The following is a 23,316-nucleotide window of genomic DNA, read 5'->3' as shown; positions in this document are numbered from 1 at the left end:
CCTGTGGTTGTACTCAGTACTCACTACTCGAGATTGTGCCAATTCCGCGACCACCACCACCACAGCATCAATTCCTGATAGTGGATATATTTTCACGCTTCTAATTATTAGAAATTATACTCTCTTTTTCTAGTCACTTATATTCCAGTTGCGTGTTAAGATAACATTACCGAGTAACTAATTATAGTTTTATTGTGTGACACGATGTACATTTATGGTTTATTGCATGACATATCACATGGTAGATGCTCGCTTCGTGGATCTTGCTACAAGAGACGCTGCAACTCCAAGAAATGAAAACCAGTTGCATGTATAAGCTGAACATGTACATTGTACAACTCCACAATGCATAAAATGTTTACAAATTCACAACACAATACATACAATAATGAGATGCAACAATCCTGCAACAAATCGACAAACTGACAACACAAAATCTTTAAATCTAGATGTACAATACGATTCAAATGAATGAACAAACCAAAACCCTTCAAGCCACGGATCCCATACTATACACAATGCTTGTGTAAGTTTCTTGATGACAAGGAGAAAGAAAAATCCTTAAAATCCTCAAACCCCAATCAATTATCTCACCCAAAAAAGAGAGTAAAGAAAGTATGGTGTGTTTCTATGAAGTGATGATGTGTGTGTATGTAAATACAACAAATGTGCACAGTACATATAGAATGACTGCAATGATGATTTGATCAGCAATGGAAACTGTCTTACAAATTTTTCTAGAATTTGAAACCAATGGAACTTTGAGTTGTATGGAGAAAGAGGCTTGGCTTCTACTGTCTGGGACAAAGATCATTTCCCCTGAAACACATTTAAATCCCTGCATGCTCCAAATCAAAAGAAACCCACGTAAGTTTTGGCACTGAATGCAAAATGTCACAAGCTAGACAGCTAGAGTTTAATACATGAACAACATATAATTAAGCACCATGTGAAAATCATTTAAAATACGCTTTCAAATGACCAAAGACGCATATGACAGTGTTTGATGGAAAAATATTACGAGTATTTAAAGATTTTAAATGCATTTTTTAGTTCTTTTTAGAAAAGCATCTTAGCACGTTCTTCTCAAGGTCACACTTCTAAGTGTTTTTATAGGAAGAATTTGAATTTTTAGTAAAATTTCAAACCTATTTGCAATTAAAACGCTTTCAAGTTTTCAACAAAGATACTTGTAGGCAGATAGGTATTTTACATAAGAAATCTCAACCGAGTTCTACATTAAATGAAAGAAGCAAGAGCTCAGCTAAGTTACCTCTAGTTGCTTTCCAACAGTGACGACTAGTGTCTCTGGCCCTGCATCAAACAGCAATGCAGAGCCTCCCTCTGATCGGACATTACACTGAGAGTGCTCAAGCGGAAGGTGAAGGCACAAAGCATGATCATCATCGCTCTCGCGCATGTGAATGTGACTGCCATTATTTATCTCATTCTGTAAAAAATTATTACTAGGGTTTTGCTCCATGGAATGATCTTGGTGATTGTATCTTAATAACTTTACATTTCCCATTTCACTTCCAATCTTCTCAAATTGCTTTTCTGCATTTCCATTAAAAACTTGGCTCAGCTGCTCAGCAATTGCCTGAACTTTTCTTGCAACCTTCTCCATATTGTTGCTGCAAAGCAGTGAACAACATAAGTTATGAACTTCACTAAACTAGGGTTAGTTGCAAATTGGGAAATTTTCCAAGTCTTCACATGAATATTTACCCGAGTTGCAATTCGCATATTAATTAGTTGCAGTTTCTCAACTATACTAACTCCGTTAAATTTTTCATCAAAATTTCGAGTTCCTACAACAACAATTTTCATGGAAAAATTAACTAGATTAAGTGTAGGTGACAAATTTCAAGTAATCAACGTGACACAATACTTCGTTAACAAATTGCAACTCGGAATTTGCAGTAAGAAGTCGTATTGGTGAACAACTTTTCTGAAGTGTTAATAACAATTGTATTTGCAAATTGCAATAACCAATAAGTGAGATTAGTGTTTCGCGGTGTTTAATTACCATAAGTCCCGATATATTTTGTCATCCGATACCTGCGGGCGCCATTTAATGTCCTCGCGATTCCCAATGCGTTCGATGAATCGTTTTCCGATTACTCCGTCGTTTCGGGAAACCGACTCGGCTTCCCGAACCACGGATCCCAACTCCTCGGCCGAAATCCCGTGATTGCTGATCCGAAACGCGCCGAACTGCTTGGCCGAGGCGAGAAGCCGGGCGAAGGACTCGGCGGAGAGCGATCGGAAGTCGACGACAGCAGGGAGTTGGTGCCGTGTGCCGGAGCCCGAAGGCGGCAACGCGGTGAGCTCCGGGATCTGCAGGGACTTGTCGAGGAATTGGATGAAGTTCTGGTTGGCTGCAGAGCGGGAGCCTCTACCGGTTGGGATTGGAGAAGGAGGCGGGTCCGCCGTGGTTAAGCGGCCCTTGGCTCGCATCATAGCCATGGGGACGTAGGATAGTAGCCAACTGAATCGGAGGGTGATCAGTAATCAGTGGTGAGGTTGGTTGATCAGTTCTTCATATGAAGATAGAAAAGGTGGCACCTTTTTCTTTAATTTAATTTAATTTGATTTAATTGCTTGCACGTTGGACTTGTTTGAGTTTGTGAGTTGTTAGTTTGGTGTCATGGGACCCATGGCCCATGGGCCTTAGTGGCGTTGGTGATGGTATTGACTCAAATTTTGTGAATTTATGCGAAACGGGTTGATCAGTGTAAAGTTTTAAAACAGAACAAAAATGGCTCAAACTAGTATTTAAAATTTCTTCAATACGGCAGATATTCATGGAAGTATTCACAAAATCAAAGAAAAATGGAAGGTGAAGTATAAACTTCATCTCATATCAGTAAAACTCATTAAGTTTAAGCAAAAGTTTATAGATATCATCCAGATTTCGGACACATATGTTAAATATTGGAAAAACTGTTATATTTCTTCCAAGCCAATGTTTGAAAATCCCTAAATTTTCATTTTAAATTTCAATCATTTCCATAAAAAACAACCGATACCAATATCCATATTCGAGTATCCGTCGATATTTTTATAAGCTTGCATATCGATATTTCCACTTATGCCAATATTTTTAAACACTGGCCCAAACAAAGACACGGCGGCTTGTGAAGCAAAACTAGAAACATAGAAAGCTAAAACAACAGACTAGACTAAAAGAAACAGAGAATTTCAGCAGCAACCAACCTCACTAGGCTCGAGTACGAACCAGCATGCAATTACGAAAACATTGAGGCTCACAATCATGGGGGAGAGCAACTGGCCATGGCTTGAGCCCAGAAGCATTATGGGTTAAGAGGAGGGCATGGGAGGCCGTCCCTCGAGAGAACATGAACCAAAGAAGATGGGTAACGCGTGACCCAAATACCATCGCTCATCTTCTTCAAGGCCAGTGAGGCAACTAGGTCAGCTGCATGATTCGCTTCATGGGCAATCCAACTCCCGAGAATCGATTGAAATTTTACACAAAAGAGAAGTCCACTCTGCAGAATTAGGTCACAGGTTCATGACAATCATAATCTACAACGGTTATTATCATGAACCATAAAATCTTCTTATGGCTCGAATGTTTTAACAACCATTATTTATTTACGCACACACTAGTACATTGCAATTGTAAAGAAACTTGTTACTTGCCTCCCAAGGAAACTACAACTGCTAGCTTCCTGGTGTTTGAAACCCAACGTTCTCAATTGTCCCAACAGTCTTAAACAACCGCCTCTTGTTTACCTCCTCCACCAGTGACCTGTGCAACAATTGGCTGCGCACGTCAATGAGTGATTGAATCTTGGGTAATTTTCTTTCATGATGATGATTCAATATCTGAGGTCTATGGTTATCTAGTTGTGAATTGCAATGTTTGTAAGTATTTGCAACCCTGCTTTTTGAAGGACAAAACCGAGTAGATTTGTGAGTAGTCTTTCCGAAGCTCATGTCAAGGAGATCATCTTCATTGCCTGAGTAGTAACTTATGTTGGAGTAATCGAAGGAGTCGAATGAACTCTGAGAACTCACATCATCATTCATAAACAGATCACCTACATTAAAATATATCAGATCGATCACCTACATTAAAATATATCAGATCAAATGCATTTGAAAAATATTAGACAAGCAAGACTAATTGAGTAGATATTTTTTTATTTTCATAAATGTACCTTGAAGCGAATCATGATTCTTGCAGTGAGAGCTCAAAGCATGAAGAGAATTTTGGGATGAAGAGCAGGAAGAGAATGCGTAGAAAGGATGATGAGTGATACCACCATTATTATCATCTTCTTCTTCATAGTTAAAGCTGTGCTGATGAGGATGATAATCTTGGGGTGAGCCACATTTCTTACCACCCGCAATCAAAGAAGATATCTCGTTTTCTATCATCCCTGCGATCTCTGGTGGTTCCCAGTCATTGATTTCTAATTCTTTCACCATCTCCGTTGCTACATCAATCGCAGTGTCGTTCAAAATGTCGAAGGGAAAGTATATGTTCCTAGCATTTTTCCCTGTAAGAAAATATCACAAATACAGAAGATTACATACTCTTAATTTTAAGGGTTTATTTCAATCTACATGACCAGTTAGTCATATAGTGCAATATTTAAATTAGGGTTGAGGATTTACCGTCCAGGTCAGAAATTCGAACTTTGAGAGTAATAGTATCATCCTCTAGATTCATTTTTCCAGTGATGATCATGTTTGTGCTTCTTTCCAAATCAACCTCAGCGGCAAAATGTAGCTCATCCTCCTCATCCTCTGCCTCCGCGACTGGATCATTATCAGGAATTAACTTCAGAATTGGGATTCTTGGGGAAGATGCTAGCTCTCCATCAGCAGAGGCTAGAAAAGGGTCTAGCAATAGCTCATGTGCCGGCAACCTCTTTGAAACATTCTCCAGACACTTCCCTACAAATCGTTGAGCCTCCAAATCTTCAATATTGTAGAATGCGTTTGGTAGCTTCCCCTGAAAGCAAAAGTCACATAATATAACATGTCATATATACATTTGTCATTCAATGTCACACATTCACATTGCTGAGCAAGTGAAGACTGAAAACGAAACTTACTGAAGTAACTTTTTTGTAAATTTGGGCAGGATTTGAGCACTCGCTATAGGGATATTCTGAAGTAAGCATTTCCAACACACACATGCCAAAGGCATATATGTCTACTAGCTCATTGTATTCCTCATCGTACAATTCAGGCGCCATAAATTCTGGTGTACCTGATGAAACAGAAGCAAATTAAAATTGAAAAAATTAGGAAGATAATCGGAGAGATTTAGTTCAATATCATTACCTATGACACTGTGGGCGTGTTGCGTACCACGAAGAATAGCAGCCAAGCCCAAATCACCAATCTTGACTTGCCCTAGGTGGCCATTAACAAAGATGTTGTCACACTTGAGGTCTCTGTGAATCACAGGTGGATCAAGTTTGTGCAAATAAGCCAGACCACGCAAGATCTGTCGGGACCAATTTTTCACTGCTCCAATATTCACTTGCTGGTAATTCTGTCTGTACCTGTTTAAATTAATATTGGAGTGTCAAATTCGCTACCCTTATTTTTCGTGTGTGCACAAATAACTTAAACTTAGAAGTTCCAGTTGCCATATTTTACCATGATCAACTACTACCTTAACACATTTAAGTCATGTTGTGTGCTATTAGTTATTAGTGGTGAGGTTAATTAATTACTCTCTGAGAGTGCCGGAGGTGAACATTTCGGTGATGAAGTTGAAGGTTCGGCGATTAACATCGATCCAAGATGTGTAGTATTGGATGATGGAGTCATGATTGAGGTTCCTGAGGAGGTGGACCTCGTAGTATAGGCGCTGAAGTTCGTCCGGTGAACTAAAGACATCATTAAGCTTGACTTGATTCCAAGCCACCTCCATTCCGAGGACCTCATCAAATGCCTTGTAAACTGTCTTCATGGCTCCTTTGCCAAGCATTTCCCTGAACTGCTTGGAAAGAAACATCAATTAAGAACAAAACTGCCCTCTTAATTAGCGCTAATGATCTGACTAATTATCATCCAAATTAATTAATCCATTTCCAAGTTTCCCTGGAAGCATGTCTTTACAAATAGACACGCAGGACAAATTTAGTGTAGAATATAAAAATCAATCAGGTTGCATCACCAAATTGGGCTAATTTAAGAATAAAACTGATCGGATGACACACTTTCCGTTTTAAATCAGTTTAAATTAATATCATGTACAAATTAACATGAAAGTTTGACTCGGCAAACGAACTAACTTATTTAACCATCCATTTGGTTCATAAATTATATTCTTGTTCTTCTAAAATATTGGTTAATGAAAATATAAACTTAATGTTAATGTTAATGAGTATCGAATTCAAAAATTTATCATCATATGGTAATTTTCTTGCATGCAAATATGTGTAAGCCTTTTTTTTTTTTTTTTGTCAAATATGTGTAAACCTTATTCCCTATATAAATTTCTAAAATAGTTTAGTAGAAAACATATATATAACTACAAATTATACTTCCCAAGCAACTAGTTAATTAAAGACCATATAAAAAATAGAAATAGTAAAAGGAACTTACACGTCCATAGCGACCAGATGGATCTGTTTCAATGTAAGCAGGTGATTGTGGCCTGCCTCCATTGGCAGACCTGCTTCCGATCCGGCTGTTGTTCTTGTTCATGGTTGAGAACTAATCAAACAACCCTCTGAAACTCTCCGACCACAAACAAGTCCCAGCAGCTTTTCACTTGATTATATGCTACGTACGCAATACCTAGTAATTATAAACTTATAATTCAACACTAACTAACTTACTATGATGCTTGTGGAAGACTTTTCTCTACGTGCTAGGAAATCCGAGGCTTTCCCTCATGATTTTCATAAGAGAAGACTCTATACAGCAACCAGAAAAGCCTCGAGTAATCAACGCTGAGCATGATCCAAGCCATTTCCACAACACCACACGATCTTTCGAACTTTTTGGTAACCATTTGGGTAGAAGATGAAGGTGTACCAAGGAATTTAAATATAGAGGAAGAGAAGAAGATCCGATTCAAATCAAAGATATTTTTTCCAGAAAAGGACAGACTAAATGGAGCAAACTGTTGAGATGTAGGGTGTGGTAGGGAAGAGAGAATAATATTTGTCAACTAATGTACTGGAATAAATTGAACCTAGCTTGTGGAGGAGGACTATTTTCCCAATAATATCAAAAAACCTAGAGTATCAAATGAGCACATGTTGGATTTTGGCATGGAACTGGAATATTAATCCTGAACTTGAAGAATCTGTGGCTGTGCTTTGATGGTACCATTTGTGGATGTAAGAAAAACCCTAATATCAATCAGAATTATGGAAAAAAATTTGAGATTTGATTAGTTTGAGAGAGACTTTTGAGTTTGGAAAGATCTGGGAACCTTGCAAATTTTGCAAACAATAATATGGATAGAAAAAAAGGTGGGGGTGGAAAAATGTTGGGATATGGGTTCATGTTATAAACGAAAATAGGAGGGACTATTCTTTGTTCCATTTTTTTTTTTTTTTTTTTTTTTTGGGGTCCCCATTTGACGGAGCTAACGGAATTTGACGGAGTCCAATTTGCCCCAAAGGGAACAGGAACATTATTGCTGACAGTGTTAACTGGTTTATATTGTTTAAGTGAGTGATTGTATTGGGAAGGGGAAGTCTAGGTTTTTCTGTGATGGAAACTGCACAGTATTGATAGCGGAAAGATTCAGAACACTCAGATGCCAGGTCTTCAATTTTGAGGCTTTTAATTCACTCAGTAACATTAAATACCTCATCTCGATTGTGTTTACCCTAGGACTTCGACTTTCTTTTTTGGTTTCTTTCTAACTTAAACCCTAAACCTTATCTGATTTTTGGAGCTTCATACATAGTTTGAGAGGAGGGAATTGTCAAGATTTCAGAACAACGAGTCATCGGCTCACCCCCAATCATGCTAATATTGTTCTCCAGCTTCCATATTTCCACTCGCAAGGCTGATAGGTGTGAGAGAATTATCACAAAAGACTTTGATGGTAGCAGTACACCATTCATATATATATTGTAATTTATTTTGTTAGTTCTTCAACGTGAATTTTTTTATATTCTTCAAAACCTATCATTAACTTCAGTTACACTTAGCTAGAGCCTGGAGGCTGGCTGACACTTACATGTAATCGGAGATTGATCTCCATCTCTATTTTGTCTCACCGCATTCATCACATGACTTGAGAATATATTTCTGATTATACGTAAGTTTATCTTTTGAAGCTGGACAAGTAAATATTGCTTAAGATGGAGCCTGCAGCCTCGTTGGCACTAATTAAACACAAGTATACAATGTGTGTTCCTTCAAGTATTCAACAAGTCTCATACAATTTATTGAAAAAATAAAATGCAAAATGAAAGTTATCTATTTTCTGTTTAAGTAAGTTGCAACTTAGGCTGGTGTCTAGGTGGGTGCTTAGGGGGTCTAGGTGGGCGCCTCAATAAGTTTGAGTGTCATTTCTTAATTTTCAAATGCCTAAACATTAATCGGGACGGCGGTCAACCGCCTAGGCGGCGCTAGGTGGGGATTTTTAGAATAGTGATTAAACATAAACATATAATATTATAATGGTTAAAAATTCTCAACCACGAAATAAGAAACCCTAATCCATTTTAGCTGAGGTACTACTTAGTGATGTGGTTGGCAAAGAATTATCACAATATTTTATTTTCAAGTTTTCCATTTTGATCGAACACACTCATCTTGTTGAAAGAGTCCGACCACCATTTTTTATTCTTATCTTCTCTCTATATAAATCCTTGGTGTGGAGAAATTTTTTAATGTGTCGGAAACATGGTCCTGTACACCAAGTGTCATAATAATTGGTTAGATTTTTTTTTCTTTCAAGTTTCTAACTAATTATATTATTACACTTGGTATACTAGGTCATGTTCTCACCACATTGCAAAATCTCTCCCGTGTGCACTAAAATTGATTTTTAAAAGTAAAATATTTGTTGACATCATAAGCTTTGTCCCGAATGTGTGATTTGTTACAAGTGTAGGGTTGACCTTAATTACTTGTTTTATTAGTAATAAACCCTTACTTTATATTTTATTGTCGATAAAGATTGAATAATTAACACAATAATACATTTTGAGGAAATTAAATAATATGTACCATGTGTGATGATACAATTTGCCCAAATTTGTGAACAACTTAATAATTCAGAAAGCATAATACAATTATATATGCACATAATGTTCTTATATGCTAGATCAAATGGCATACGCCTTGTAATCGTTTGACAAAAATACATTGTGCATGCACTTAAAAAGGATTCAAAAGAATATTGCAAAGAATGAGAATTAAAATAAAAAATGGAGCTTTTTATTTAGTTAATTTCGATATATGAAAATTTTAAGTATGTTGGATTTAATTTTGAGTCGCTAGATCTTTTTTTTACTGTTAGATTTGCTCGTATTCGATCTCAACTGTTGGATTTAATATATTTATAAATTTAATTTAAATTTTTTTTAATTGAATATAGATTGTTGTTTCAACCAACAGTCCAACCACTTAGGCCGTCAAATCAAAAAAATAGTTGTGGTGTTTCCCTAAGCGACCAACTTTACTTAAAAAAATAAAAAATAAAAGCATTAGCAACTAGGTCCCAGCTACTAATATTGACTCATTTTCTGGATTAAATTTGGTCCAAAAATAAATTTTAACCTAAAATTTTTTTTAGCTCAATAATTAGGGGAACTTTGGTTGAATTTAAAACTTAAATTTTGCATCTAACCCAACCATTGAAGTTGGTCTTATGAAAAATAAAAATAAAGACTTTATAAGAACCACTGCATATACATTTTTATGTCATCGACCGACTTGATAATTGAAGCTGTTTTATATCGTTTGGTGAACAATAATTGGAATAGTCAGTGGCTAATCTAAATCTACACTTCCCAAGTTGTGGGTTCAATACCAAGTACCCACTTCAGCAATCTTGATTTATTCATTTTTTGGGGCAAAAAAAGAAAATAGAACTAAGAAACTTCATAGATTTAAATAAAAAGCACAGTAGAATTTCTAAATTCAAATTATTTAGAAGTAAGATTAAATTTGGGGCATGTGGTCGATTGCTCTCGTAATTAAAAAAATCTAACCTATGCTAACCTCAAAATTTGAATTTTTCTTTTTGAACCTAAATAAGTCCAAACAAGCAAGTGATGGATTGTTATGGTAGTTAGGACTTTCTTCTTCAGTCCACTGTGTCACGCATTCAAACTCTCGTCTTATCTTGATGTAGTTTAAACTAAGAATATCGCTTGATTTTAATAAATAAACAAAAAAAATAGCCCAGGCAAAGAGAAGGTCTCAAAAAGTGAGAGAAAGGATAAAACATTGCTTTAAACAATAAATGAATTAAAACTAAGAGAAATTATGTAACACAATGTTGATGGTTGAATGTTTCCTGTTCCTGCATCACCTTAATATTTTTGTCCGATAATACGACCGTCTGCATTGCCCGCAGAGTAAGCATAATAGCTGGAAGGCTATAAATATATATACTTGCCTCAACTCCAAATTCGTCAAAAATCAATCATGATTTTATGTGAAAGCTCCCATTATATAGTATCTCGTCAAACTGATTCACCACATGACAAATATTTAACAGACAAACGATGTATACATTATAATTGTCTATACGATTGGTGCTGCCAATGAAACTAAATATTGGTTTATACAAGCTGCAAACTGATTCACCACATGACAAGTATTTAACAGACAAACGATGTATACATTATAATTGTCTATACGATTGGTGCTGCCAATGAAACTAAATATTGGTTTATACAAGCAATACTAGGAAGGAAGGAATTTAACATACGATTTCAAATGCAGGGATAATGCTCCTTTAACCGGCTCAAGCTACTAGCCCCTAGCATGTGAATGGCCATAAGCTCATATAAGGTAGTGCTATTCACACACCTGTTTTCACCTCACACGCACTTTTATTAATTTTTGTCCATTGATCTTTTCTAATATATTAGACCCGACAGCCCAAAATTGAGATAGGTATGTGAGAAATCAATGAGTGTGCGGATAGCACCACCTTTATACAAAACCGAATACGAACTTTTAAATAAAATATGAATTGGACATATACTAAAAAGTCAATAACAGTTAACCATACCATGATTTATCCATGGACCGCTGACTATTGAATATCCCGTATATTTTTTATTAAGAGTTTGTAACCGGACTCTATTTGTAGACATTTGCCGTGGATAAATATATAAAAGTTTGAACCAAAATCATTTTCGTTTGATTTTTTCTTTCCAAAGGCCAAATCTCAGCACATCAAATTGACTCTGCTATTGCTGAAGGACCAAGATATTTCAATACCCCAAAGTTATGCCACAGAGTCGACCAAGTGGACGCCATTAAAAGGAAACAATTAACCATCCAACAGGCCCCTTTGCACCACTGAATCGACAATCTGTCTTACTTAAAAGGATTCTGAATGTAAGTTACATCAAACATCAGCAACAATATTTCGAACAAGCGTTTCGTACAATCACCTGTGGGGGCAACGGCGAGAACAAAACCTGGGGAAAAAGGATTAACCAAACCAACCTATACATGAACTACTCGGTGCAGCGCACAGCTATCAAGATTTTATAGGGTGTAAAACTTATAACTTGAAATGTACAAATGGCTTCCAACGAACAGAATATCTAACTCCATATGTAACGCTTCCAAAAAAAGTTTGCGGCAGAGCCATATAAGCAGAGAACAGGCTCAATCCGGTATGTTAGCAATTACTGTAATTACTCTTTCATTCTACCAACCTTATAAATAGAGTATCACTCACGCTGCTGTCAGGCCGATAAAGGAGGGAAATCTTCTTCATCTTTCAAACGGTATGACTGTGCAGCAATCCTACATGTCCAAAAACAAAAGGTTAAACGGAGTCCTATCTGTGTTCACTATCGGTGACTAAGAATTCTTAAAAACAAATGAAATTGTAATACCTATCCTGATCTGTAACCAACTCAGCTTTTGTCAACTGCATCCTTGGTGATAAATGGTCACTGCTTGAGTTCTGACCCAATGATGAGCCAGCGTTTGTATGTTTGCCATTTGCAGGTCCCTCTGTTGGGGGATGCCCCATTGCCCCAAATTCTACAACTTTCTCAGAGGAATGAATTGAACCATTCGCATTAGGGTGTACTTTCCTTCTAGGGGAACCAGCAGGACTTTCTGAAGACCCAGCTTTTCCCCCACCTTTATGAAGAGACATTTGTAGTTGTGACAGATCACGACTGCTTCTGTCTGACGTATAATTCTCTGAAGATGGTATCATGGCATGGCCATTGTTACGATGAGACCTCAGCGGTGCTTGATTTCTTCCCCTTGGCGTCACAGGCCTATCTTTGAAATGATTCTGCAAAATTTTATGCATAAAAGCACTTCAGATGAAAAGGCCCAGCAACTGAAACATAGCTGAAAAGAGAAACTGCAAACGACCAGCAGATTGACAACAATCTGGCCCTTAAATTTTATGACTTCAAGAAATTTCAGAGGCTTAGAATGAGTATACCGTATTGGGAAAGTACGTTCCGGTTCCTCGTGGCTTTGGCAACTCCTCCATGCCAAAGGTTATGCCATTAGGCAACATTGGTGGGTTCATCGGATAGAATGGTGGCCTAGGGACAACACCATTGACATTCATATGGGAAAATGCATTCTGCCTGAGCTGCACCGACTCTCGAACTGCATCCCATGGCTTCTTGCCCTGAAACTGTGGGTGCACCGGAGGTGGCGCCATGGGAGGAACTGCCACATTTAGCTCACAGTCATAACGCCAACGCCCATAGTCTAGACTACGTAAATGACTACCGTAATCCCCACTCAGATCTGTTAAACAGTTATAAGGTTTGGGACTTCCAACGGTACCACTTGACATTGGATAATAACTAGGATAGAAGTCATCGGAGGAACACACAACAGAACTCAACCGTGACGGATGGAGCTTAGATCCAACAGGAGATGGAGCTTCCTGATTACAACCTAATTGATTCTCATCCTGGTTTCCAACAAAATTATCAGCTGAACCAAAGCTTTCTGGCAATTGCTGATCTTGATTTCCATTGCTAATGTCCCCATCTTCAGTTGATGAGTGAGAGGACCAGAGATGAGGTGCATGCTGTACTTTACCTAAAGGAGATATACTCACTTCACAACTGGACGGCAATGGATATTGAGCATCATTTGAAATTGTAAGACCCTGAAATCTGGAGGTAGCAAGGTCTTTTGCATCCCCTGTAAGACGCCTTTGGGAAAGAGCAATTCCATTTGGGGAACTGTCCTCTTCCAATAACATTGTTGGGGATGCTACCTTCGTACTGCTTTCATGTGGTCCATTAACATCTTGATCAGGTTTCATATCAGTTTCATGTGGTCTAGTCAGACCTTGACCAGGTATATGAGCACTTGTGACTTCACCATTCCCTGATCTCTCATGATTTAACCCACATTCCCCAATCATGCCACTAGAATAGTCAGACTCCAATTCATAAAGTGTCTGATCTTCTTGTGACTCTGTACCTACCGATAACGGCACATTACCGTACCCATCATATATGGACCATGGGGCAGGATCTTGGACATCAGGCCTTTGTCCACCTCCATGTCTGTCCAATGTGTTTGCAAAAAACTTTCGGATCTCATCATCTATGTTTACTTCTGGCTGAGACAGAATGCGCCCCAGTTTACGAGCACCATATGTGAAAGCACTTCTTATTCGGTAAAAGTTTCCTGTATTTAGGAATGCACGTTGTCATCGACTAATCAATAGAAAAATCCGCCAAAAAACACAGAATAACAAAACGGGAGGACTATAGGGACGTTAATTCACCTTTACTCACACTTCGGCCAAGGTTGTTATTGTCTTTAAGCGGATCAACTATGTTAAGATGCTTTGGTTGAAATGTTCTATGGTTTGTCTCATATCCTCGTGAAGGAACTGAGAACCTTTCCACACATCCCTTGAGAAAATCATTACTCAGCAATAGATCACCACCACCATTTTCTGGCGTCTCGACTACAAAATGGAACACAAAGATTCTCAATTAAACACATTTGCCCATACAGCATGGCACCAATACAAAAAGATGTTGCTTACCCAAGAGTTCTGGAAGAGAAGATAAACGAACAGGACCACTCAAGCTGATACAATAGCTGTCCCAATCAAATTTACTAAAGTAGTCCAAGAATTTATATAGGACCTATAGAACATTGAACAGCGAGTTAAATTTATGCCATAGGTATGGAGGATACTAGTGCTAAGGCATTAAAGCACTCACAGCTAGAGGACCATTCAAAGATGAATGGAAGAGGTGGAAAATATACAGAACCAATGTCTCCAAAGCATATGTCGAAATCAAACCATGATGGGCACCAAGAATCCGGCTCTCATAATAGCACCAGGCCTTAATTAGTATGATACTGCGTTTAAAAAGATGGTCTTTGCTAATGAGACGATCAACCTATGCAATAAGAAGCATCATGGATATGATTAGCGAAGCTAAAGAACAAGGGATATAAATTCCATAAAAATCACAAACCACTCAGATCACCAAAAGCATAACATACGATCAAAAGTAAAACTATGACTTGAAACGGATAGAAGAGGTTGGAGTCACCGCTCAACTGAGTAGCAATTGAATAGCATTCAAGGTTATTGGTTATAAGGCATAAATCAACATACTCTTTCTACCGAAGACTTGAAAAACAAGTTTCATTAGATAACTCAGAGCTTCCAATAAAAGAATCCGTTTATACAATCGAAATCTGGAACATTCAATTCATATGTAACAAATCGAACTTCATTTTCAGTTCAGCTCTGTATGAATGACTACCTGCTCAAGGAAGCATAGTGTGCATAGCCCTCCTAACTGATTGAAGGAAATATCAACCACAATATTTTGCACAAGGCACTTTACAAGCTTGACCTGCCACAACAAAACCAAACATTCTTTACATAGGAAAATCAAAACTTGAGTTAACTAGAATGAAAATAATGACTAATCACATCGACTCACATGTAGTAATTTAATTTAAAGGAAAGGCAATTACACAACATAAACTCAACACAAAAACTTGACTAGACATGCATGGCAGCATCAACACTAAGCTGTAACTTATACCTATCATCAATCTAATAAGTTAAGGGGTAAAAGCTAAAAACCTCTGCCCGAATCAACTGGACATCTTTCACCATAAACTCAGCAGCCACATTTTGATCTTCCCTTTCAAGGACAGCGCAGACACCATTGGCCAGCGCCTCCTCAACATTCATACCACCAAAAGCAGTCAAATCAATATCTCCATCAGGCAGATAGGTCTTTAGAGGTACAGACCCAAATGGGAACACCTGCAACGATTTAAGTAAAATCAATATGCCCGCGTGGTTACACCCCCTCCACCTCCCCACAAATATCAAATAGGGTCGTGATATCATAAGTTTGTCATCGAAAAGACCATTGCTGAGTTTGAGAAAAATCAAATGGTATAATGAGAAATTGAATTTGCAAGCACCCAACTCACTCGAAGTAAAAATCTTCGAAGCTATACCGACTTACATTACCTATTCACATAAAACGTAGATATAATTGCGGATTTAAGTAAACTTTCGAGCTAATCATACAAACGATGTAGACCATTTGAACCAATGAACTACATTACTTGTAACTAAACTCAAGGTCCAAGTTTTGTGTAGCTAAAGGAAGAAATTTTCAACTTTTCGAACAATACAATCAAATTTAACGGCTTTAATCACCATAGAGGTTAAACTACCGAGTGCTTCGGTCTTCTGTCCTACATTAAATTCTTCAACAAAACAAACAAATCTTTGCAGCCCAATACATCGTACGGCACCAATTTCAACTTCTTTCATTCACATTCGTATGTATGTACGGAAGACGTATTTATTTGGTACGTATAAAAATACTGACCTCGCAATGAAGACAACTTCTTATGAGCCTCTGAACGTAATCGATGACCGCCTTCCTCCTCCTCTCAGACACGTCAGTGGGCTGCACCTGCGCTATGACCCCCTGCGTCGCCTCCTCCGCCCTCAGCCAGTACTCAGCGCTAACAGCCGTCGGCGCAGAAGCAGCCGCTGCCGCCTGTTGATTCGATGAAAATTGGGAAGGAGGTGATGACGACAACGACGATGACGAAGAAGCCCTCTCCCTCTCCTCCAACACGGCGCCGTTTGGTTCAGGCGACCAATCCCGAAGATCGCCCATGAAATAACAGAAATTTACCGAAAAATCACAAAAAAACCGAACCGGAAATCCTCACGCCGCTTGACCGTACAACCATAACGACGACAACAACGGTGGTGTCGGCGAATTGCAAAAATCGAAGGTTGATTTGGGCGATCAGATTTTGCAGATTGGTACGGACGGTTGGGCAAAACGACGGTGTGATTGGAACGAAACGACTTGCAATTTGCGGTTTTGGGGAGACGAAGTGGTTATTAATTTTTTTTTTTTTTTTTTTTTGAATTTCTCAGATGGATTCCAAGTGATACTATGTACGAGTAGGTTTGTCGATTTTATGTTTTTTATGAGGTTTTTATTTTTATTTATTTATTTTTGGGGAATGCTAAATAGACAAATTTAAAAAAAATAATTTTCTTTATAAAAAGATAACAACTAGTAGTAAGTTATGATTATTCATCTTGTAGGATCCGGAGAGGTTCTTAGGGAATTTTACCCTTTCATTGGGCACAGTCAAGCATCATAATTGCAAATTATATGATGTGTCATCAATAAAAAATAATAACGTTAATTAATATTTAAGTAATAATCAACGACCACCTTTTATGACTTACAAAATTTAGTCTAAAAGCTGGTCTTTTTAGCATTGCTCTTTTGTTTGTTGGGTTTTACTTTCATGCTACGTAGTATTAAATACAATAAGCATTGAATGATCTAAATTTACGAGACCCCAATAAACACAATCTAAACCAATTTTGATTTTCCAAATTCCAATGCTCATAATATTTAATGGTACGTAACAAAGAAGAATTTTTTTTTTTTTTTTTTTTTTTTTAAGGGAGAACCTTAAATCATAAAAACGTAGTTGTGTCCTTTGTCGTTTGTCCATCTCTCTTCTTTCTTTCATTCACACTTCCTTCTTGTGTCAAAGGGTTTTCTTTGCCAATTTACATTTTCAGGCACCAAAGGTCGACATTTTACCCTCCAAGTTTTGAAGAGTAGAGGTACAACTCGGCCGGATTGTATGAGCAAGATTAAACTAATTGTAACTTACTTTTTAAACCATTTGGTACTATGATTTTAATATTATCTGAATTAGAAATCGGGATTCAATTTGGGCCACAAGGCCTCAAATCAATTTAACCAGAAAAAATAATTTGGTTGAGTCTAGTTCAGGTAGGTTTTATCCTAATATAAACCTACTTAGCCGTTCGCGTTTGGTGAGTATAGATCGACCTAGCCAAGTTGGAGTAACATTATTTTCTTTTCTGTTTCGTTCTTTTGATAAAAACGATATTCAAAACTATTCTAGTTTAAATAGAGTGAAATCTAGTTCGATCTCTTTCCAATATGTAGATATGACATTGTTTGCAACTTTACAAGATGCCACCTTGTGACTCATTGCATAACATAATCTTATTGCATTTTGACGTATTAGGACGGAGGTAACAAATGGCTCAAATCGTTGCCTTTTGCCTTTCTTGGTGGAGTCACTTGTTTTTTAATTCTTTCGTTCCCTTTAACCCACGTGGTAAGATGATGGAATTGCTAAAGAACAAAATAGAATCCCACGTTTAAATCCCTCGAGGTGAATGCTTCACTTGGTATAATATCTTGAATTTAATTATAAGCTATATTTTATACTAATTTGTATAATTGGAAGATAAACGGTTAGAATTCCAGACGTCTTGAGTTAAAGAAGTAGACATTAACTATCTAGCAATACACTAATGAACCCGAAACACTATGAGTTGAAAATAAAATCCTAACTCTCAAGACAATTCACCACTTACAAACCTATCACACCAAACTGTCTTTCGTTGATTTTAATCGAAAAATTAGTTTTTGTTTTTACTAGGTTGATTGAACACAATACATATCATCGTGAAAGAGATAAACCAAACACAACTGCTCAGAGCAGTTTCAAACAACACCACGTTCTTCTTCTCTCCTGTGAAGTTGCAGGTTTTTATCTTTTTTCCTTTAATTATCTGATACTTTTGTCCCAAAATGCCCTTGCAGATTATAACCTTTTTTATGTTTGTAGTTGTAATTTTTTTTGTTTGGGGGGGCTTTTTAGTCGAAATTTTTTTGGTGAAGCCTTGAGACACCATACTTGACTTATGGCTTTCTAGTATTAGAGATAAGAGATAATAGAAATGCTATTAATTTGTTATAGATGATGGTTAGCATAAGTTCCAAATTTGATAGCTAGTGACCCTAAAGCATAATGAGAGGGTAATGAGGGGTTGGAGGAAGGCAACATAGAGGATCAACTAGAGTCTAGACTCTAGAGTGGCCCAACCAACCAATAAATGGAGAAATTTTTCAGTGTAAGAATATGATCCGGTAAATCAAAATTTATAATATAAATGGTTGAATTATTTTTTTCAAATGTCAAACAATTTGTATTATGACATTTAGTGTATCAAGCTATGTTCCTAATACCCTGAAAAATCTCTCAAAAAGTCCACATCCACATGGAGCATTTATTAATCTTTAAGACATTTGGTCCAAAATTACACCAAAAAGAGAAATTTGGCAAAAAAAATTTTGACTAAAAAAGATATGGCCCAAATAGGAACGTTAACCAAACAAGGTGGGGAGATATCAATTGGAGGCTGTTAATTTCATATATTGTTTGGCTATTTATCTACGAATTACAATTTGATGCGTATGAGAAGTAGCTTATTAACATCCGGCCAAAAAAAAAAAAAAAAAAAAGACTTTAATCGTATGTGTTAAATTGTAAGTTGTCTTCTAAAAACAATAAGTTCTTATACGTAAGAAGTCAAACAATATATGTTCCATTCAAAATTTCATCCACTCAACTTGTATCCCATCAAACAAAACATAAAAAGATTATACGAACACCATAACATCACATGGAACACTAATGTTTAATTTGTATTCAGACGTCAAATTTCATTTTCAGTTTTTGTAATTTGTTCAATTTTCCACTTTAGTTCTTGTATATTCAATTTTGTCGATTTTGCCATTGTACATTAGCTCACTACAATTTAATTTCGTTGTATATAGTGCTTGGGTTAATTACACTAACACCCCCTAAGGTTTATTGAGTTTTCACAAAACCCCTCACGTTTAAAATATTACACTAACACCCCTTCAAGTTTTAATTCACTTTCACATAGCCCCTTCACTCAAAATCTACTAACAAATTAACTGAAGGGGTTATGTGAAAGTGAATCAAAACATGAAAAGGTGTTAGTGTAATGCCTCAAACGTGAAGAGGTTTTGTGAAAATTTGATAAATCTTAGAGAGTGTTGGTGTAATTAACTTAGTTGGTGATAAATATTTACCCTTATACTCGAGATCCAGAGTCTAGTTTCCTCTTTGACAATATTAATTGTACATAAAAAAAATGTATTGGGCCTAATTCGTTAAAATGGTTGGTTGGTTTATGGCATATAAGGCTTACAATGCTAATCAGTACTATGACCTAATAATATTTGTCTTCACTCAGAAGTGAAAGGTTTCAAGTTCGAATCTCGTCGATGGTGAATTCGATACCAAATTAGGCTGGTCATTGTGTGATTTAGTCAAACTCTCTATCTCTTAGTGTAAAAATATCGATGTACAAAAAAAAAAAAAAAAAAAAAAAAAAAAAGGGGCTTACAAGGTATAGCCAGGTCCACTTGCAACTCTCCTGCATGTTTTGGGCCGGACCCAAATGATCCAAACTCCAAACCCGAAATAATATTTTCCTTCACATTTCTCCCCGGCGACGGCTTCATCTGCAACCTCTCCAGCTTCAGAAGATCGAGTTAAAGTTTCAGAGCGATAGAATCTACAAGATGGAGGGAACTGGAAGGAGATCGAGATTCACACTCCTGCTTCTTCCTCTGCTGATTTCTCTGTCAATTCCCTGCATATCTGCCACTTACAAGCCAGGCGACATCGTCTCCATGAGCAAGATGGGTCTTTATCACTCTGTCCGTACTCTCTCTAAAACCTTCATCCAATTTCGGCTCAATTTTAATGGGTTTTGTTTAATTTTCAATGGGTTTTGTGCAATTTCGTGGTTTCAGATGAAAACCGAATGGCATGATATGATCGGTCGACATTGCCCAATATTTGCTGTCAATCGTGAGGTAAATTTGTATTTTTCAATTTGGGTTTTCTTTTCAGGTTTTTGTTTGTTTTTTCATAGTCAATAAATTTATTCATTTTTCTGGTTTATGAATTTGTAGGTGTTAGTTCCTATAGCGAAGCCAATGGGTTATACAGGAGCTGATGCTTATAAGATGTGAGTATAATTAAGGCTGAAAGTTCCGTCTTTCGATTCACATTTCGTTTCTTTCGTTATATTATCACTATTAGATTGCTAAGAATCAGCTAACTATCTATGTAAGTAAGGGTGAAACATTTCGTAATCGAGATAGTTTGTGTAATTTAATTTGAAGTTTGGTAGCTGAACTTACTTTTGTATCTACTTTGTAATTGAATGTGCATTGTGCAAAACTTGGAATCTTAATGTTAGAATTACCAATAAATTAACAGTTTCATTAAGTTTTCTGTGACATCTGATTCAAAAAACCGAAGCTGTAGATTGTATATTTGCTTCTGAATTAGGTTCTCTGGATAATGGTTGGATCTCCTCATAGGCTCTGGAAATTTATGGTTACGAGCATGTCTGGTCAAATTCATATTTACAGGAAGGTTTCTTGTGCAGATCATTTCAAGTTGGGAGAGAAAAGTTTTTAATACCGTGGCTTTTTGTGATAAATCGTAAAAGTTCTGAGGTCCCAATGATTGATGTCCATTTGGTAAGTTGTGAGTTATGCGCATTAGAACATAATTTTGACGCCATTATCCTTTGTGAAAATGGAAAGTAGTGGCTTACTGGGATAATAGCTTCTTTTAGATAATGCAAACAATTGATTCTGTAAGTTTATCTTTCTGTTAGAAAACTGACTTGCATGCAATACAGAGGTACTCGGGAAGTGATCTGCATGGTGTCACTGCTAAAGTTGTGGATATGCCTCACCACTGTACGTAATGCCATTTTGCTCCTTCGTTAATCTAGTTCAAATTCTTTATCATAGTGAGTTAAGCTGGCCTTTTGGAAGGGTCTGTCTTGTAATGCAGGCACTTTATCCATTTATCATATTTTTGGTTAGTTTAGTTCCTTCATCATTTAGGTCAGTCTAAACAAAAGGAGGCAATAGGCCTCTTTGATGTCATTGATATATTTCGAGCTTTAATATCATTTTTGGAAAACAAAAAGCACCTATAGTTTGAGTTAATTTTGCTATTGGTCAAGGAGTTCTTATAACCGTTGTGGTGTGGATTCTTCTGTCTGAGCAGACTTAGAAATCCATCCAGATATTCGCAAACAATTTTGGGATGCTCAGCACTGGCCAAAGCATGTACTGGTCAGATATACATGGTCCGCATCACTTCACTTATCTTTTAGTTATGATTTGTGTAAGTCTTGGGCTTTCGGATTTGCACTTTGTGAAATGTGACATAATCTTGTCGTATGCACGCAGGGAGGAGCAATCAGAGATAGACGTGACTTCTGGATTTTATGTACTGTTTGGATCAGGTAAAAATCAATGCTTGAGTATTGTCATTGTGTATTCATTATCCTTCCCCCAAGCCTTATCTTCAAAGTTTCAAACCAACTGTTTAAAGAACATACCATTACTTTGACGCTCAACATATGTGAACCTAATGTGATCAATGTATATATTTGTTGAGAGAACACTTAAATGTAGGGCTTTTCTGACACTGTTGCTACTAACCATTTTCATGCATTCAACAGGTCTCATGCTTTCTTTTATTCTGTCGATATACATCTTGCAATCATCACGGGACAAGTTAGCAAGGTATGTTTCTGAAATATTGGGCTACTTTGTTACCTGGAAAATAGAGTTTAGGAACAAGCTATCAAAGTTCAATCAGCATTGCATGGTTATTCAAGCTTTGCTCTACCGGTTTTTCTGGTAATGTGAAATTTTGCTATTCTTTCCAGGTTCGTGAGGGAGAGAGTTGCAGAAAGCAACATGCCTGCTGGAGGTGTGGCAAAGGTTGAATGATAGAACACCATTGAAAGTGTCAATATATCGTCTGCATGTGCAACTCAGTCGGAAAGAGAAAATGAAACTAGTTGGGGTAGGTATGATGCAGTGAACGCGTATGTTGTTATCTGATTTCACTCAAGAAGATCGATCTCCAATCTCTCTAGAAGAAGAAGGCTGAATGAAATTAAAACGCCCGAAAGCCTGGTCAGAGTTTTAACTAATCAGACTGAAATCTTCTTTTTATGTCCGCAATTGATATGTATGGTCACAAACGGTTTAAACTCTCACAGTTGTACCTCAAGGATACTTAACCATGCTAAGAACATGTTTGTTGCATAGATTAACATGTTTCTTTTGAGATGTCAATGCATTCTGGACATGGATTTCCAGATACATAGATACAAATATGAAATATACAACCATTAGTTTGATCAGAAGGCGGCTGGAGTAGATGCGATCGTGGGCGTTGATCTAATCATGATGTGGAGATTAATCCTACGATTATTAAGTATTTCCGATCAAACACAGATTATAGTAGTTTCAGTTGGATTTTAATTTTCCATACCATGAAGAATGGTTCGTAAGCCCCCCCGGCTGTGGGTTAGGGCTCGTATTCAAGGGTTTAAAAGATTTTAATAGAGTTTATTCACGGGTATTCAATCACGAATTTGAATGAATTCGTAGAAGTTCATGAGTATTCAATCAAATTTTAAAGGAGTTCATATAACTTAAAAAAAAAAATGGGCGTATTCAATTAGAATGTTAGAGTAGTCCATAAAATCTCAGAGCAGTTCCACCCCTACAGACTTTGCGCTAGCACCTAGCGCATTTATCCACTCAAGTGAACAGTAATAGACCACAGTCAACAGTAATAGACCAAAGCATCTCCATCCCTAAAAAAAATAGCCTAGTCCATTTTATTAAAATATTATTATTTTTTATTATAAAATAATAATTT

At 37.0% G+C, this 23,316-nt stretch overlaps 4 protein-coding genes across 4 annotated transcripts; 1 reads left to right on the top strand and 3 right to left on the bottom strand.

Moving 5' to 3' along the window:
• Window positions 1-291: 291 nt before the first annotated feature.
• LOC137745853 (uncharacterized) lies at window positions 292-2,580 on the bottom strand. The gene is made up of 3 exons (XM_068485884.1): window positions 2,030-2,580; window positions 1,274-1,634; window positions 292-838 (listed from the first exon to the last, which is right to left on the bottom strand). Exons 1-3 carry the CDS (start codon window positions 2,467-2,469, stop codon window positions 629-631), a joined length of 1,011 nt encoding a protein of 336 aa, XP_068341985.1. The 5' UTR covers window positions 2,470-2,580; the 3' UTR covers window positions 292-628.
• An 892-nt stretch (window positions 2,581-3,472) lies between these two features.
• Window positions 3,473-7,469, bottom strand: LOC137745852 (probable serine/threonine-protein kinase WNK5). Its single transcript, XM_068485883.1, has 7 exons — window positions 6,601-7,469; window positions 5,724-5,989; window positions 5,326-5,549; window positions 5,094-5,251; window positions 4,651-4,990; window positions 4,191-4,532; window positions 3,473-4,070 (listed from the first exon to the last, which is right to left on the bottom strand). Exons 1-7 carry the CDS (start codon window positions 6,700-6,702, stop codon window positions 3,691-3,693), a joined length of 1,812 nt encoding a protein of 603 aa, XP_068341984.1. The 5' UTR covers window positions 6,703-7,469; the 3' UTR covers window positions 3,473-3,690.
• A 4,037-nt stretch (window positions 7,470-11,506) lies between these two features.
• LOC137744973 (uncharacterized) lies at window positions 11,507-16,595 on the bottom strand. The gene is made up of 9 exons (XM_068484810.1): window positions 16,038-16,595; window positions 15,272-15,457; window positions 14,943-15,035; window positions 14,388-14,570; window positions 14,207-14,309; window positions 13,940-14,125; window positions 12,623-13,839; window positions 12,054-12,466; window positions 11,507-11,961 (listed from the first exon to the last, which is right to left on the bottom strand). The coding sequence occupies exons 1-9, from the start codon at window positions 16,332-16,334 to the stop codon at window positions 11,901-11,903; spliced, it is 2,739 nt and encodes a 912-aa protein (XP_068340911.1). The 5' UTR covers window positions 16,335-16,595; the 3' UTR covers window positions 11,507-11,900.
• A 3,430-nt stretch (window positions 16,596-20,025) lies between these two features.
• Window positions 20,026-22,783, top strand: LOC137745510 (uncharacterized). Its single transcript, XM_068485474.1, has 9 exons — window positions 20,026-20,264; window positions 20,361-20,423; window positions 20,523-20,578; window positions 21,005-21,098; window positions 21,263-21,323; window positions 21,640-21,721; window positions 21,825-21,880; window positions 22,100-22,163; window positions 22,310-22,783. The coding sequence occupies exons 1-9, from the start codon at window positions 20,127-20,129 to the stop codon at window positions 22,371-22,373; spliced, it is 678 nt and encodes a 225-aa protein (XP_068341575.1). The 5' UTR covers window positions 20,026-20,126; the 3' UTR covers window positions 22,374-22,783.
• Window positions 22,784-23,316: the final 533 nt, after the last annotated feature.

Source organism: Pyrus communis, chromosome 9, assembly GCF_963583255.1.
Source record: "Pyrus communis chromosome 9, drPyrComm1.1, whole genome shotgun sequence".
Lineage (NCBI taxonomy): Eukaryota > Viridiplantae > Streptophyta > Magnoliopsida > Rosales > Rosaceae > Pyrus > Pyrus communis.
The sequence above is the reverse complement of the archived record's forward strand: the minus strand, read 5'-3'. Positions and strand labels throughout refer to the sequence as shown.